Source organism: Rhipicephalus microplus, unplaced genomic scaffold (genome assembly GCF_043290135.1).
Source record: "Rhipicephalus microplus isolate Deutch F79 unplaced genomic scaffold, USDA_Rmic scaffold_23, whole genome shotgun sequence".
NCBI classification, from domain to species: domain Eukaryota; kingdom Metazoa; phylum Arthropoda; class Arachnida; order Ixodida; family Ixodidae; genus Rhipicephalus; species Rhipicephalus microplus.
Window position 1 is genome coordinate 3086633 of NW_027464596.1, and position 17258 is coordinate 3103890.

Genomic DNA, 17258 nt, shown 5'->3' on the forward strand with positions numbered 1-17258 from the left:
CCGACATCAGCTATTTACCGAAAATTAGCGATCACTTCGTAATACACGTAATGTTGAATGTCCCAACTCGTTTGTCCCATAATAACCCTAAGGTTATTTACGACTACGGAAAGGCTAACTTTTCGGCCAATAATGATGGGCTGAAGATTTTTCTGGATGAGTTTCTTGTTGGTTTCGACGAGAGATCGGTCACTGAAAACTGGCACCTTTTAAAAGTACAATTCACAATTTACCTAAACATCATATTCCCCAAAAGGTCATTACCACTAACCGTCAGTTTCCATGGTTCAGCCGTGCATTAAAACGCCTTGCTAACAAAAAAAAGGCGTTTCTTCATCACAGCAAAGCGGTCTCGAAAATCAGAGCACTGGTCAGCACTTAAGGATGTCGTATGTACATATAGGAAAGCTTTAAAGCAAGCAAAACATAAGTATATGAATGTTACATTACCTGAACTTCTTTCCGCAAACCCTAAAAAATTCTGGAGTCCGATTAAGAATACAGATGATTGGACAATTTCTCTTATTGATTTGCAGTCAAACCGAATCAGCAACGCTGATTGCGCCGCCGCTCTGAATGACACGTTTGCAAAAGCATTTTCCAGTTGTACTAACTCGTCACACCCTGCCTGTCACACTCATTATGATTTCCCCATGAACCCTGTTCATTTTGATTTTGATGGCATTGTACGCATTATTGAGAGCCTAAAACTATCTTCTAGTTGTGGTCCCGTGGACATTAATACAAAAGTGCTCAAAAACACCTCGGTTTATTCTGCTATAATATTGTCCAAAATATTTAATCAGTCTCTTCAGTCAGGGGAGATTCCAGATGACTGGAAAATAGATAAAGTGATTCCACTCCATAAATCTGGTGACAAACATTCTGCTTCGAACTATCGCCCGATTTTGTTAACGAGTATTTCTTGTAAAATATTTGAACACGTCATCGCTTCCCACTTGGCAAAATTTCTTGAAACATTCTCATTTTTTTCACCTGAGCAACATGGCTTTAGAAAATTATTTTCGTGTGAAACGCAGTTTGTAGCCTTCACAAACGACCTTCATTCTGTACTTGATAATGGTTGCGCGGCTGATTGCATATTCATAGACTTTTGTAAGGCATTCGATAAAGTTCCCCACAGCCTGCTTCTTCACAAACTAAGCCAACTGAATATCGACCCTAACGTTCTTAAGTGGATTAAATGTTTTCTAACAGATCGCTCTCAATTTGTTCATGTTAATGGTTTTAACTCTTCAACTCTACCTGTCACTTCAGGCGTCCCACAAGCCTCAGTTTTAGGTCCACTGCTTTTTCTTATATATATTAATGATCTGCCTAGCAATCTGACTTCTTCTGTGAAACTTTTTGCCGATGACTGTGTTATTTACCGAGAAATAAAAAATGCTACTGACGTTTCTTTGCTTCAACAGGACCTTGACGCTATCGATAATTGGTGCTCGACTTGGCATATGACACTTAATATTAACAAATGTAAAGTAATGCGGTTCTCACGCCAACGTAAATTAAACCCTTCCTCTTACAATATAAGCAGCTCCCCATTGCTACCAGTGTCGTCCTATAAATACCTCGGGGTTATTTTAACAGCAGACCTGAGTTGGAATATGCATGTCTCCTCTAATATCTTAAATGCTAACCAGACGCTTGGTTTTATTCGGCGACATTTTTCTCTAGCCCCCGCTTCTGTTAAACTGTTATTGTACAAGTCACTTGTTCGATCTAAACTCGAATACGCGTCTTCAGTATGGGATCCATGCGATAATTCACTAATAAATGCACTTGAAGCAACCCAAAACAGAGCATCGCGTTTCATCCTTCCCGATTACGGCCGTTTATCAAGCGTAACGCAAATGAAAGCAACTCTATCTCTTGAACCACTCGCACTGCGCAGGAAGATATCGCGCATGTGCCTTTTCTTTAAAATCTATAAATTGAACGCCACCCTTAAAACTGCTCTTATCTTACCCCCTGCTCATGTTTCATTGCGCATAGATCATTCTTGCAAAGTTCGTATCCCGAAATGTCGCACTGTATCAAATTCAAATTCGTTTATTCCTAGAACTACATTAGAGTGGAATCGCCTGCCACCATCCCTAGTGCTTACTAACAATATTGACCAGTTTAGGAAAAAAGTGTCTGATTACTTCACTTCTGTGTAGCTTGAACTTTTTTTCTTTTTTTTCCACAGTGTTTATTTACCTTATAATGTGTCATATGCATGCAGTTGTTAATGTTAGTTTTGTTATCTTTTCATGCTAGAGGCAATACCTGTGAATTTTTGTGTTAAACTTTTGTATACTTCTACGCACCGCTGGATACTTGTTTGTTCAGTGCTTTTGTATATTTGCTCATATGTGTGCAATGTTTGTACAATTCGAACACCTTTCAACATCCTGATCCTGTACGATGGATGGATGGATGGATGGATATGGCTGTACCCTTTAGATCGGGCGGTGGCTAGCGCCACCAAGCCGTAATACCTAATGAACCAAAAACTATATTTATTTTTTTCCTTAAAAAGTGAGTTTGAGGATTCGTACTTTGCAGTGAAGAGTTTAATTTTCACTCGTGTCTTGACTTTAGCCACCAATCAGATAACCTCCTTCTGGCTAAGTCTACACGCTTAAAATTTATTTTGCCCTCCCGGTCCCTAAACCCCAGTGCTTTGAAAAACTCTGCGCCATCATCCTGAACTATAGGGTGAAGCCCTTTACAGAACATTATCAAGTGTTCGGCAGTTTCTTCTTCCTCTCCACACGCACTGCATACTGTGTCTACCCCTTCGTATTTGGCCCGATATGTCTTGGTTCGCAGTACTCCCGTCCTGGCCTCAAACAGTAGAGAACTACCCCGAGTATTATCATAGATCCTTTCCTTGGCAATTTCCTGCTTAAAAGTGCGATAGATCTCTAGTGCGGACTTCTTAATCATGCCCATTCTCCACATGTCAGTCTCCGTTTCCTTCACTTTCTTCTTAACCGATAGTTCTTTTTGGTTTGGCCACCTGCTGTTTTCTAAGTATTTACCAGTCAACTTCCTGGTTCACTTCCTCCATTTTGTATCGACATTCTTCATGTACAAGTAGCTGAAAACCTTCCTAGCCCAGCGCTCTTCCCCCATTTCTCTCAATCGTTTCTCAAATTTTATCTTGCTGCTAGCTTCCCGGCCCTCAAATGATGTCCATCCCATATCACCTTGTACTCCCTGATTTGGTGTATTCCCGTGAGCTCCTAAAGCAAGCCTACCTATTCCACGTTGCTTAATTTCTAATCTTGCTTGAACTTCTGATCTCATGCACAAGACCGTATTGCCGAACGTCAGTCCAGGAACCATGACCCCTTTCTTCTCAAACAACTGTGATCTTCTCAAACAACTGTGAAGAACATGTCTTGCATTTACGCGTCGTGCTGAACAGGTTGAAAGGAGCTGGTCTTACCATGAAACCTACTAAATGTCACGTAGGGTGCGGCGAGGAGTCTTATTTGGGACACGTTGTAGGACGTGGCCGGCGTAGACCGTCAGAAATTAAGGTAGCTGCCGTCGCGAACTATCCACGACCAACCACAAAATCTGAGATAAGGGCGTTCTCTGGCCTAGCTGGATACTATCAGCATTACGTGCAAAACTACTCAAGCATTGCCAGCCCTCTAACTGACGCACTTCGAAAGTCCGAGCCAGTTAAAGCAGTATGGAACTCAGAAAAGGAGAAGGCGTTTTGGAAGCTGAAACAGGCCCTAAGTGAAAAGCCCATTCTCTTGACAGCCTATTTCTCTAAGAGATTTGTCATTCAATGCGATGCAAGTGATCGTGGCATGGGAGCTATATTGTGTCAGGAAGGCAGTGCTGGTATGGAAAGGCCAGTAAGGAATGTCAAAAACTCAACTGCAGGGAAGAGGCATACAGTACCTCTGAAAAGGAATGCGCTTGCCTCGTGTGGGTTCGAGGTTTGTGGTCGAAACGGACCACTGTCTTCTAACCTGGATAAATAACATGTCGCCTAACAGTGGCCGGTACTGAGGTGGAGCATGATACTCCAACACCACAACTTTGACGTTCGTTACAAAAAAAAGAAAGCGAAATGCTATATGAGACGCATTGAACCGTGCGTTGTAGCTTGTACCTTCTTGACATTTCGGTCTCTCGCTGGTGAGTCGGAACAAAATTTTCTTCTCATCATGGCCTTGGCTGAGCGCTCTTGTCCGGAGTTATCTCAAGGAGCCGACTTTATGTTGTATTCTATTTCATTACGTTCTTGTACGTGTAAAAATTTGAGTTCTAATTTTAAGAGTGTTGTGTCCCACATGTGCCTCTTGTTGTAGAGGGAACGAAATACCGATAGACACGTAGCTAGGTCTATGTTGTACTATACTTTGTGTGGTGTTCTGTCGGGTAAGCGACGGCATTTGCTCGTGTCGTGTGTTGTCTGTTGTCGAACCGTTCTTGACAAGTTGCAGAACCATCTACAAGAGCTGAGACCAAAAATCATCCGAAGTGACTACCGAAGCTAGCCGACAAGTTGTGGCGACAAGCCATTGGAGCTGGGATCCGTCCTCAAGAATGGCACGTGTTAACGGAACTGAGCCTGGAGCTACATGCTCCCCATGGCCCTGGAGGCAAACCTGGAGGGACCCGGTGAACGAGCGCACCCGAAATCCGGGCCACGTTAAAGCATCTCGCCTTTGCGACGCATTGTCTGGCTGTGGGGATGCTGTTACGACTGGGAGTCCACACCGAACGTCAATGCCTCTGCAAAGGCAATCTGTGTCAAGGCCAGCGATCGAGCCCTCCTGACGCGATCAACTCAACGATGTCATCAAGCGGCGGTGCTACTCTGTCCTACGCTTCGCACAGCGAGCTCCCTCAGCCCACGAGCCCAATAAACAATCGACGCGTTCCAGTCTGGCGAGTCTTACGCAATGCGTGGCAACCTCACTCGCCCTTGGGTGCAACCCAGCGCAGCGGCTCCGGATTTGATGGGTATGACGCAGCCCAACGGTGGGTCCCCATTGGAGGATTCTGACACCACGGCCAGCAGCGCTTCTGGTTGGACGTTGGTGATGCAAAGGTTCACCCGGTGGCCATAAAAAAGCCAAGCAGCACGTCGCCTGCAGCTAACCTATGCGTCAGATAGCAGCCGACGTATTTGTCAGAGAGAAGGCATTTCGGCTCTTCGAGTTCCTAAGCTGTTGACCCCAGTGCCGAATTGGTAATGCCTCTATTTCTATGCCGTAAATAAGCCTCGCCTTAACTCACCGTCGTTTTGTGCGCTCGCTTATCAGCTCTGCTAGAAGCAGTCACGAGCTGAGAAACTCACGCTACCAAACGGCTGGTGACCTAGGAGGCGAGTTTCGGAGCAGTGGCGCCTTCAGGACCGTGTCGGCGTCGTCGCTTCGTAAAAATACCAAATGGGTGTTACATGACGTCATTGAATGAGGAAATAAATGACTGGTGCAAACATGATAATTCTGACACACGTGTCATCTAAGAACATGACAACATACCACGCTCTCAGCGTGCTCGCGTTCATTTCGCTAGCTCCACATATACTAAATTTGCACGTGACGTGAATAGAAGACGAAAGTAAACGACACATCCAAACTTGATTATCGTGACACGGAATTTATGTGCGGCATCATTTACTTCCACCTGGTAACCTTGTGCTTTTTTCAAAGTGGCATATCAACATTTTTCATTCGTGCTTCGCATATCAGCGATTCCCACTGTATGTGGGATCTGCCAATTTTTTCTGCACCATGATTGCTTTCCTTCGCGTTTGCACTTCGAGACACGTTCATCTTGCTCTTTGCTTGTGCTTTTCTTTTTTGCTTGCGCCATTTTTCGCCGACGCTCTGCAAAACAAACGTAACGCGCGCTTTGTTTTCCGTACTTTGTGTGAGTGCTAAGCCGTGCTGTTGCGCCTATGACTGCAACAACTACAGTGGAAATGGTTACGCACTTGTTATGATATCCCAAGGTAAACACGATGGCTTGCGCAAGCAGCAGTGGCTGCACAACATCGGCCGAAAATCTTCGTCTCGACAAAGAACAGTGTACTTTGCGCCTTTCTTTTTGCTTGTATCAAAGCAACAACGAATGCTGCATTTGAAATATTGTTTCAGCCTGCTCAGCCACATGCCTGTTTTTAGGGGCGAAGCTTTTTGTGCCGTGGGTCGTATGTCCCGTGTCGTCGTAGTAGCCGGTTGCATTGCATTGGATGCCAATAAAAACGGTGTCACAGCATATCTACGGAGTAAATGATGATGAGTGAAATGAAGAGCCTGTCCGTCAGTCCGTTCATGCTTCCGTTCATCCGTGTGTACATCCATCCATTCTTCCATGCGTCAATCCGTCCGTCCATCTGTGCGTCCGTCCATCTGTGCGTCCGTCCGTCCGCACGTTTCACCCCACTCGTCATCATTCACCTCGTTGGTATGCTGTGAATTTTTTCTCGGCTATTCGCGCGTTGCTTCAAAGTGGAATGGTAATCAATTGGCTGAATCTCTTTGTTAGAAACAAGGAGAAAGTGGAATCGTTTAACGTTTTTTTACAAAAGTTATGTCAAAGAAATTTGCCCTAAATGTACCTTGTTGCGTTCAGTCAGCCACTGCTGGGAATACCCGCCGTAAACGTGATCGATCCTTGGCACTAATATTTGAACGAAGTAATGTTTACAAATACAGTTATTTTCCCAGAACAGTTTATGAATGCAATTCACTGGCTCAGGAGATTTTTGCGGCTTACAATTTCGCTATGTCAGTGGAACGATATGTACTGGGTAATTATAGTGTTCAAATGTGTTATAAATTTTGTTGCTGTTTCACAGACATGCCACTTCTGTTAGCGTATGGATACATGTTTTTTTTTCTGTTACGAATGACTTGACGTGTCTTATGCCCTTCCTGCCTGGACCGAATTGCTTGTCTGCAGTATATTTAAATAGATCAATAAAATAAATAAAAATATTTAGTTCATACTTCTTTACCTCGCATGCACCTCAATAATTGTCGAAAAGGCACAACTGTAGTTTGCTTTCTGTGCGAACAATAACGTAGGATGACACAGCTTCTCGATCGCGCTTTTTGTGATTGTTAGGATTTGTTTACGAGAAAGTTTGTTGGAGAAAACAAACAAATCAATAAATGATTGAATGAATGAATAGAGATGACACTGATTGGCGCACGTTTCTATAATGATATTTATTTTGTTATTTGTTTTTGGAGGGGGGCAATAACACAAAATTCTTGAAAGAGATTTTGTCCACCGAAAGAAAAAAATGAAGAGGTGCAACGAAAAAAGAAAGCTTTAGCACGGTGATAGCGAGTGAGCCATTTTCTAGGCCGCAATCGTTTTCGTCACAAGTGCATTAGCATGTCTTGCATTCTCCAATAAAAATTTATATTACCTTTTATACATACCGTGTTACATGGGTACTTCAGACTTGAATCAGTCAGTCCTAATAAAAATTTTTGGTCGCTATCGACGCGCAGAATTTGATGACGTTCCTGATGCAGAGTTTCTCCTCTCACAAGTAACCCTATTGCTAGTTTCTTTGGCAAAAACGTGAAAACGTAGTTCTAAATATTCATTTTCTTATGATTCTGTTATTGTGGTAGATGAGTCAATGTTGGCAACACTTAATCGTATTGAGATTCCTCAAAGGCCTTCTTCAGTTTGGTGACCACTGCACAAAGCTACTTTCACGCCGAGAAGATGAACACGTGGCTGAACGATCCTCCATGCACGAAGTCATTGCAATATGTGACGCTGTAATGACCCATGTCTTACACTGGCGCAAAAGCACGAAAAAAAAAAAAATCCGAACACAGACGGAAGAAGCCACAAGCGGAACTATATCAGATGCAAACGTGCAGCTCGTTATCATCCGGCAGAAAAACATCCGCATCGTAGAACTCCCCATAAAAATTTTCATATTATTATAGCATGCCCCACTTAGACGACGTTTTGAAAAACCTGATTTTTTATTGAACAGTTGCCTCAGCATTCTTACTTTTATTATCACCATTAAAATAATTTTCAGCACTACGATGGTGCGCGAGCTGCCGCAAATAAACCACCTCCACTGAATGCTGCGGCGTTCCAGCGAGAGTGTCGGCAAAAAATGGCGCCGTGCGTACTGTAAACGGGCGCGAAGAATCGAGGAGGAAACGCGCGTGGAGAAGAGTTTCGTTACTTTCCCGGGATCAAGGGGTTTTAGAGACTCATGGTTCGAGGGGCCAGCTAGGGAGAAACACAAAAAACTTTATGGCTCTCAGCCAATTACTCCAGCAGCTGCTGCTCTTTTTGCCCCTGCATGTGCTGCGCAATGTGCTACGCAAGGCGTAGCAGCTGCGCGTGCTCGGAGACTCTCTTGCCGAGGCACCTAGTGGCTAGGCAAAGGTTTAACAGCTGCTTTGCCGGCGTTTGGTGATCCGTGCGTGTACTGCGGCACACGCGACAGGTTGAATCCAATCGTCCAGTACATATCGCAAGGACAGGCTGATAAAGCCTAAGAAAAGACAAATACGCCTGTTGAAATTCAGGAGTGAACGGAAGCAAAATTGGTAAGTCATACGAAAGCTTAAAAATCCCGAAAGCGGGCCAGGGCCAAAGATACCGAGGGTGTACGCCGTTTAAATGGTCATTGTGGTAGGAAGCCATACATACATTCACCCATGAATGCTAAGCTTACAGGAGGTAAACCTCAGTGAGTTTTCTCATTTGTACACAGTGCACGGTGTAAGTTTGTTGTTGCTTCTTACAGGTAAATTTGTTTTATAGCTTACACACTTGATTTTCTTGGATCTTAGTAAAGCATTAGTTGCGCACGACTCGGGCAGAAGGTAAAGTTAACCTAACTTGATTTATCCACACATCCCATTTTATAAGCTTAAGAAGTAAGCAAAGTGTGTATAATCGTTAATGTGCAGATACTCGGAAACCTAATTGAATGTTTATGCCGTTCCAAAATATTAATTACAGATGGGTCGCTATAAAACTTGACAGAACATCAGCCCTAAGTTGGGCATAAACTTCGCCAGCACATCAGTAGACCGTTTGCATGTTCAAAAAAAGCGCGAAAAAATTCGAACCGTCCAATCTGAAGCAGTTTATTCTAAATTTAAGTGCACCAGCGAAAATTTCAACAGTAGATCAACAAAAGCTCCAAGTAGGCCTTCAACTTCACATTCTTAGTTAGTGCTGAGCATTCCTTACATACTTATTTTGATTTTCTAGTTTAGAAAGCCCTTCACCTGGCGTCTAATTCCACCTGCGTAAAAGTGCTTAAGCACTCCGTCGATGTCACTGATTCATGATGACACAGGCATGCGCACGAGGAGGCAGGGTGGTACCTGCCCTTCTCATCATTAAGAGGGAGGCGCAAAGTCGGCCCTTTCTATAACATATTACAGGGGGCGCTGTGACTCATGGGGAAAGACGGAAAGTCAGTCCCGTTGATTGGCATAACAGGAAGGAGGCGCTGCGATCACCCATCGCTCCCTCACCCTCCCCCCTCCTGGAAACCCTACGCACGCACACCTGTACATGATGAGGTAGTTTGCCAGAGCGAACAAGGGCAAGTGACCGCTGTCACAGACCACCATGTCACGCACAGCTTCCGATTACTCCCGCCACCGTCAGATGCACAATCGAAATTTATGTAGACGTGTTATATTACAACATGAAAGGAGTGTCCGCTACGTTTGTTGACATTGCAATCTTTGTGTCATTGTAATACTGAGCGCAACACAATATTCCAACACCGTTCTTGTAGATATTTTCTTTGCGGTGTGAAAGTACAGTGCAAAGTAGATTTTTAATGATGACGACTTCTTCAATTTACTTACTACTCTTGAACATGTCGTCAGCGCAGACTGGCTAGTTAGCATTTCATTACTGTAGCTGCCCCACAAACGATGCACAGAAGCCTACGTCGAGCTACGCCTCCTTTGTTGTTTCGAGAGGAGGGTGTTCGAATGGTGAAATGTCATCTAGAATGAAATTCGAATGCAATAGTGCTGAATAGTGGCCAGAAATAGAGACTATAGAATGAAATACCCAGTGAAATATATCCTATACAGTATGGTGAGAAACAAGAAAAAAATCTGCTCATGTCTCCAAGCACACAGCGCGTTGAGTGACTGCTACCAAAAAGTTATGAATTGTTATGCAGAAACACAAGCTGCTCTACATGAGCTGGCTTTAAGTTCTCTTGCCGTGATGTTACGATGTTTCGTGCCGTTCAACTGATGTGCTCCCATGAAATCTCAATAGGAGGCATGGGAAAACATTGCAACGCTGTTTTAAAGGAACGTGGATAAACTGCTGTTCGATGCTCTTTTGACTATTTCAAAAAGTCCTCCATTATTTGATCTCAAGGGTTCATTGACGTATTGTTCAACATATTGACGGTAAGGTCTCAGCTTAGTGCGTTAGGTATTTTTGACGCTAGCAGTTTGACACTCTACCAGACTTTTCCTTGCCAGTCTTTTTTGAAGCCATCGTGCGCAGAAATGTATTTGGTGACGTGTGTTCAGAAAACGTAGTGTGCATATAGGGTGTTTGCCAACGAGCAAGCTTAAGGGTGACTTCCTTAATGGAAAAAATTCTCTCCTGCAAGCCTCCCTGGCATTGTCTACAAGATCCTATGCAACTACTGCAATTCGGTATAAATCAGTGAAAGCGCAAATTTCTGCATGCGTTTGAAGCAGCAGCATAAAAAAGACTCCACCAAGGACCATGCAGAGCATGCAAAGAAGACGGGAGCACGAGGTCAGATGGAAAAACATGCGAACAATGGCCACGAAGAAGAACTTGACAACCAGGCTAAATCTCGATTATTCTGATAATTCAGACATCTGACGCCCCAAATCACGTGTACCCCCGCAGTTTGTGTGATGCGCTCCACAATACCTAAAAGCCTGCCGCTCAGCCGACATTCAATTGTGAACCAGGTATTGTCACGGATCCAGAAACGTCACTTTGCTTTGTTTTGTTTTATAACATTGGAAATTCGACCACTTTTTACAACTCCTTTTAGGGGGTCACTTCAATTGTTTACGTTTTATTATCAAGAGCATTCGCTTAAAGCACGACAGCTACAAAGATACTGCCTCACCACGGCGCTGTGCACTCACCATGAACAATGCCTAGTGTAAGGTGTAGGCTCCACATGTTTGTAGCGAAGTAGGCCAGCATGACGCCTCCAGCTGAAATGATGCTGCCCAAGAGAATGACCGGCCTTGTCGTGAAACGGTGCGCAAGGGGACCAGCCAGCAGACCTACGAGGAGCAACGCCTGGTGTTCACTATCAACCACTTGAACAGGAAAGCGTGCATGCACACGAGAACCCGCGTATGGCATCCATGAGCAGTTCATCGTGCTGATGTATTTAACGCATATTACCCCAATAGAGTGTAAAAAAACAATATCAATAAATTGATTAGATACTGTTGACAGACAACTCTCCTTAAACGGACTATCGATAGCACCAATATCTTGCTTTAAAGGAACTCAGAACTGGCTAAAACGGGTGATTAGATTCAGGTGGAAAATAAAAGAGCAAGAATTATGGTGGCAGGTAGCAGCAAACTTTTCGCCATCTGAGTAGGATGTATATTTTTGAATCGCGTTCAAAACTAACCTATACCAGAATTTCGCGCCCCTAGCACTAGAGCATTGAAAAACAAATATGAATTCCTAAGAACTTTGCTGTGTTTATTTAAAGCGCACCGGAATAAGGGCTTAAATTTCTAATATGTTTGTTATTGTTCATTTTCGTTTGTTTCTATTCGGCTTACTAGTTAAAGTACCGCATAAAAAGTGGCGCTGCTTTCGTGGCCTCTGCTGAGAAACGGGTGCAGTTGCGCATGCGCGCAACCACGTGGGGTTTTCAGAGTATCTCGGTTCCCGCCGTGTCGGGCGCGTCGGAAGAAGCACGCGAGCTTGTGAATGCGATTGCTGTGGCACGCGAAATGCCATGGACCTACTGCTCTGAGGAGAATAGCTTCATGCGTGCTGCTGGTGGTGGCGATGGTGGCGTTTCGTCGGATTCATCGCTACCGCTGTCATCCGTCGAAGCATGTCACTCTCGTCCTACCTAATAGGGGTCCAAATTTTCGCTTGCATGAGAGCCAAAACTCATTCCTCTAACTCGCTCAAGTTGTCAAGCGATGTCTTAATGAATACATCCAACTGCACTACTATGCGTGAATGGTCGATTACGTGTAAACGCGTAGTTTTGTTTTCGAAGACCTGGCTTAGCTAGACATGGCTAAAGTTTAAAAAACGATCTATTCGCAACCAAAAGTCTTTGCATAAAGAGCCCCGGAAAAGTGCTGTAGTTTTGTAAAATAATTTAGCCCGCTATAAAGCAGTGGTCACGGGACTGCAGTCTTGAGAAACACACCATTACGTGTTTGTGCTTAGGTCTTCACTTTTCATCATTGCTGGCGTTACACTGGCGTATAAAGTGCTATAGCGATCACATCCACTGTTTGCAGCATACCTCCTTAAGACTGCATATTTGCCAAAAAAAATATGATTATAAATGTTTTGCGGAGTTTTTCGCGTTACCGTTCCATGATTACAAGCTTTGACTGGTAAGCTTTTTGTTGCACTCATGAAAACAGGTACCATAAATATTCGTTACGGGTTCCTTCAAGCTCTAGCTACTGTAACAAAACTATACGTAATACTTCTATATACTATCAATAAATCATCGGTTGGATTACCAATAAAGCATTGGCACCATTTCTTCAGGTAATACTATTGATTGGGGAGTCAATAATTATGTTGTTTCGGTTGAGAATAATGCCAAAACATCCCCAAGAGCCGAGTGCAGCAATACTTAGTTCGTTTACAGAAACTCTTTTGGGAAAATAATTAACTTATTCCGGCAGCGGAAATGCTGGATCATGGCCATCCAAGAAATTTGTGGCCAAAAACAGTCACTTACACCTGAAAACGAACAAACTTAGCTGTTGATGTTTTTAGGTTGGAAAGTGAACGGTGAAACCCGAACCATTGCAGTTTGATATTTTTTCTTTGAAGTCAGAGAATGTAACTTGAATTTGAGGGCTGGCAGTTCTCTCATATATAATTATATAACGGCTAGTTTGTCGCTACAGATGAACAGTTCAACCTTATTGCAATGTGCCAGTGAAGCATTCTGCTGAAAGAACGCGAGCCTGTCAGCGTTTCTGCTTTTCAGCGTGCTCCTATTGCTCCGCCATTTGCGAGGCACTGGAGAAACTCAGTTGATGCTGAATTGAGCTTGCGTGGTTGATATTACCTTATCGATACTGTACTATGAAACTCGATAGTGCTGTTGACAGTTTTTGTCACGTAACTATTGATAAAACGGATATTGTTATCATTAGTAGTGCCTTACTAGTAAACACGCTGGACTCATTTTATTGCTACTGCCTTCTGTGCTGTAGGGTACCAATACGAAGTGAGCACAGACGCATTGCGTGTGGTCGACTTTCTTTGTTATTTTTCGGGTCAGCGTTGAATACTAAGACGTCCACTCATCATTCATTTACGGTACCGTATAGGAAGATGCACTTCAATTCGAGGAATTTGTATATGCAGTTGATCGTTAAATAACAAGACGTCTGCACATCATTCCTTCAAGGTGTTGTATGGAAAGATGTACTCTAGTGCGATGAATTTGTATATGCAGCTTTCATAAGATCTACAGTTTAACAGTGCTCACAGACTTGAAAATTACAGTGCTCGCAGAATTGAAAATTTCATATACCAACAAGGAAAAGACGAATCTAATTAGATGTTCTCTTTGTTTCTGCTTTTGCCCGTACGCTTGAGGTCACCATAAATTCAATTTTTATATACAATGATGAACCCAGTACATCTTTTATGACTGCAAACTTTTCCGATGCGATTTCTTCTCTGCATCTTTGTTTGAGAGTAATTTTGTGCGCATATATGTGTGTGCTGTTTTGTACCTTACCCATACAACGGTGACAAATTTCAAAGCTTGGCGTTGGAAAACAGGGCGATTCTTTTGTATTACTGTTATAACATTTTTCGTGCATTATTTAGGCGCATACATTACAGCCTGCAGCCACAGAAGTGGTTATGCACTCACCCGACAGCACTCTCCCACCACCCAGTAGCATGATTGTCCACGAGGCCTCTTCTCTGTTGGCGCCGAACTCCTGCATAATGGCCACGAAAAGGACGCCGAAGGCCCGCAACGGGGCCAGAGCGAAAAAGGCTGACAAGGCACAAGCGCCCGCCGTGCACCAGCTGTGAATGCTGTCCGGCCCATGCTGCGTGACATGTGGAGAAGAAAGTACAGTTCACACGTGACACCATGTACTGCACTTAAGACGCTGACTGCCACAGATTTCCATGTTTAAGGAATGTCGAGCACATGCTCACACAATAATGAGGCAAGCGTCACCGCGTGTACAGGCCTCACAATTCTCATAATGTCGCAGGTTCCTAAAGTTCGCGGCATAGATATATAGCCAGGAGGTGGATGGATCAGCACCTCAAACTCTGCAGTTTGGACCCAATAAATGTCTTTTCGCTCTCTTTCTAGGATAGGACCACAATAAACAGAAACACAGGTGAGCTGAAAGCATTCATGACTTATAGAAATGGGTGCGAAAGCTGTGCTACAATATAATACGTAACACTGCTAAGATATAATAATATATGTATAATACTGATAAAACGTCAGAGGAACGTGCACTCATCTAACAATAGCATCGTTGTAAGCGGATTTCCTGACTGCTTCTTAATAGTTCTACTGGAATGAAGCGAGTGATAACAAGCGAGTGTTCATTAAAATATAAACGTAATCGGTGTTATTTTGGACTAAAATCACAACACGCAGAAATATTCTTCACCATAGCGTTCTGCATGGACACCAACAAAAAAGACGTGACCACGTGCGTGCAGGCAAACAAACTCTTGCCAGAGTTCAAAGGCAGAAGCGCGGAATTCCGAAACTGGTAGATAAGACACCACCAGGCATGCTCGTCAAGTCTTACTTTTTATATGTATGTATAACGTGGAATCACTCCACTGTTTATGTACGGATGACGCGTGGCTCTTTCCGTAAGAGTCAAACACAGAGGCAAATGCCCTTCACCGCTTCCTAGCGTTGTGGCATAACGTGAATTTTTCGGTGATCTTTTGCTTGAACTTGAACGAACTCGCAAGCCACGGGTTTCTAGAGCCACAAGAATTACACCATTCTGCAAAGAGCACATATTTCCAGCCTTTAGAACGACTTAGTTTGCTAAGTGTATTTTTCTTGAAGTCCTGATGTTAAAGACTGAAAAGTCAGACAAAACGGAATCGCGTCTGTTGGACCTTCATTCTGCTGACTTTTTCTGCCTCAGCATTCTGAGGCTCTAAACGGACATGAGGTGAGACGGGGTGTGTTGACACCACAGCATTTTGTGCAAACGAGTTTTTCTTCGGACTATGAAGTTCAGCAACTGCAGCCGCTGGTGTATTATTGTAAAAAGATCGCTCTTTACTTCGAGTGGTTCTATATCTAGTCGACGTTTGGCTCATTCCGCCACGCTGCCTGCAGATCAGTCGAAAAGCTTTCTTGTAACGTCGTCTATTTGTATTATTACAAAATGATTCAACTCAGCACAAAAGAAAATAAAAAAAAAGCCAGCAGAACAAAAAAGTTTATAATATTTTCACAACGAAATGAATGCGAGGATACTCCGTTGAGTAGATCCTTAATACACTTTCACTCCTTGTGTGTTTTAAAGCGTAAACGAAAATCTTCGCATACAATTTTTTTCACCACTAGAAAGAAGCCCAGCCCGGCCGTGATCTAAGCGGCCTTTTTGAAGTCGTTGACGCAGTGCATTGCTCACTGCATCAGTATTTAGTATTCGCATCGTTACCCAAGCTGTCGTCTGGAGCGCACATGATGCGCCTGCTTTAAAACCTGGAAATTGAGTCTGGTTAGCCGCAAATGCATCGTTCATTTCCAGCATTCCATCGACAGTAAAACACTACGCTGCTGCATTGAATTAAACAAGCACTGTATCAAAATAGAGTGACAGACGGAGTCAGTGAAGGGCAATAGCTATTGAGGAGTTACATGTATACTTGATTGATATGTAGGGTTTAACGTCCCAAAACCACCATTTGATTATGAGAGACGCCGAAGTGGAGGGCTCCGGAAGTTTTGACCACCTGGGGTTCTTTAACGTGCACCCAAATCTGAGTACACGGGCCTACAACATTTCCGCCTCCATCGGAAGTTACATGTATACTTGCAAGGCAAAGTGGTGTAAGACATAAAGCTACCTGAACTATTTCGTGTTTCTGCAGATGTTGCACTGGACGCTTAGCGAGATATCCACCGCAACGAGGGGCGGTGGAAGTGACACTCAACCTGCTGACGAAGGATAACAGTAATCCAAAAGAGACATCTATCCTAAATAGAATAGCGCCCCTTTTCCCAAATTTCGCACACACCAGTGAATGCAGCGCAGCCTCATGTCCTGCTTTTGTTCACGTTTCGCCGCCTCCCTACACGCGCCCTTCTTGTTCACCGGTATGTTTGCAATCAGTAGCATATCTTGCGTTGCCTTCCAATTGCGGAGCACTGAGCTTTTTTGCTCATTGACGGCATCATTCGAGTTACTAGAAGTTACCTCGTATCTGACTTATATGATCGTACGTTGTGCTTGTACGCGCAATAAAGCAAAACAAGTTACTGAAGCAAAAATTTTATCAAAGGGAAGGCAAAGCGGTCGTAAGTATTGTGTTCGGGGTTGCACACGTGAGATGACAGGGAATATGAAACTCAGAACGTAAGTGGGAAGAGAAGAGCGTGATACATAGGAAGCATAGCGCACGCATGGGCACACAGATAGATCTTGCTTTCGTGTGTGAGCGATTTCATTCACTCTAGGGGGCTCAGGGGCTATGGCATCACGTTCCGAATGTACAAGCCCCAGTTTTGTGGCCCAACCGTACCTTTGAGGACTAAATAATGACAGAGAAAAAAATGGGCGCCACATCTCACAGCCTTCTTTTGTCAAAGTGGTTATAAAAGTTGTGGGGTGTATAGTAACTGTGCCTGATAAAACTTCCACCTAAACGTACCCAAAGGGAAGTTTTATTCATAGGTGAGAACGTATCAGTATTGTCCGTATGTTTCAGTGCTGAGACTGAGAAAAAAAGAAAGCACCAGGCCTGCACAAAACATGTAGCGCACTCATAGAGCA

The 17258-nt window shown here is 43.7% G+C and overlaps 1 protein-coding gene across 4 annotated transcripts in view; it reads right to left on the minus strand.

Annotated features, from left to right (window-relative positions):
• LOC119169356 (monocarboxylate transporter 12) overlaps positions 1–17258 on the minus strand; it is a 142877-nt gene that overhangs the window by 28373 nt on the left and 97246 nt on the right. For all 4 annotated transcript variants that reach the window (XM_075883990.1, XM_075883989.1, XM_037420462.2 and 1 more), the window contains 2 exons: positions 14132–14315; positions 11157–11300 (listed from right to left, as the gene is read on the minus strand). In XM_075883990.1, coding sequence (XP_075740105.1) covers positions 11157–11300; positions 14132–14207 — 220 coding nt within the window. In that variant the 5' untranslated portion in view covers positions 14208–14315. The remainder of the gene's footprint in view (positions 1–11156; positions 11301–14131; positions 14316–17258) is intronic.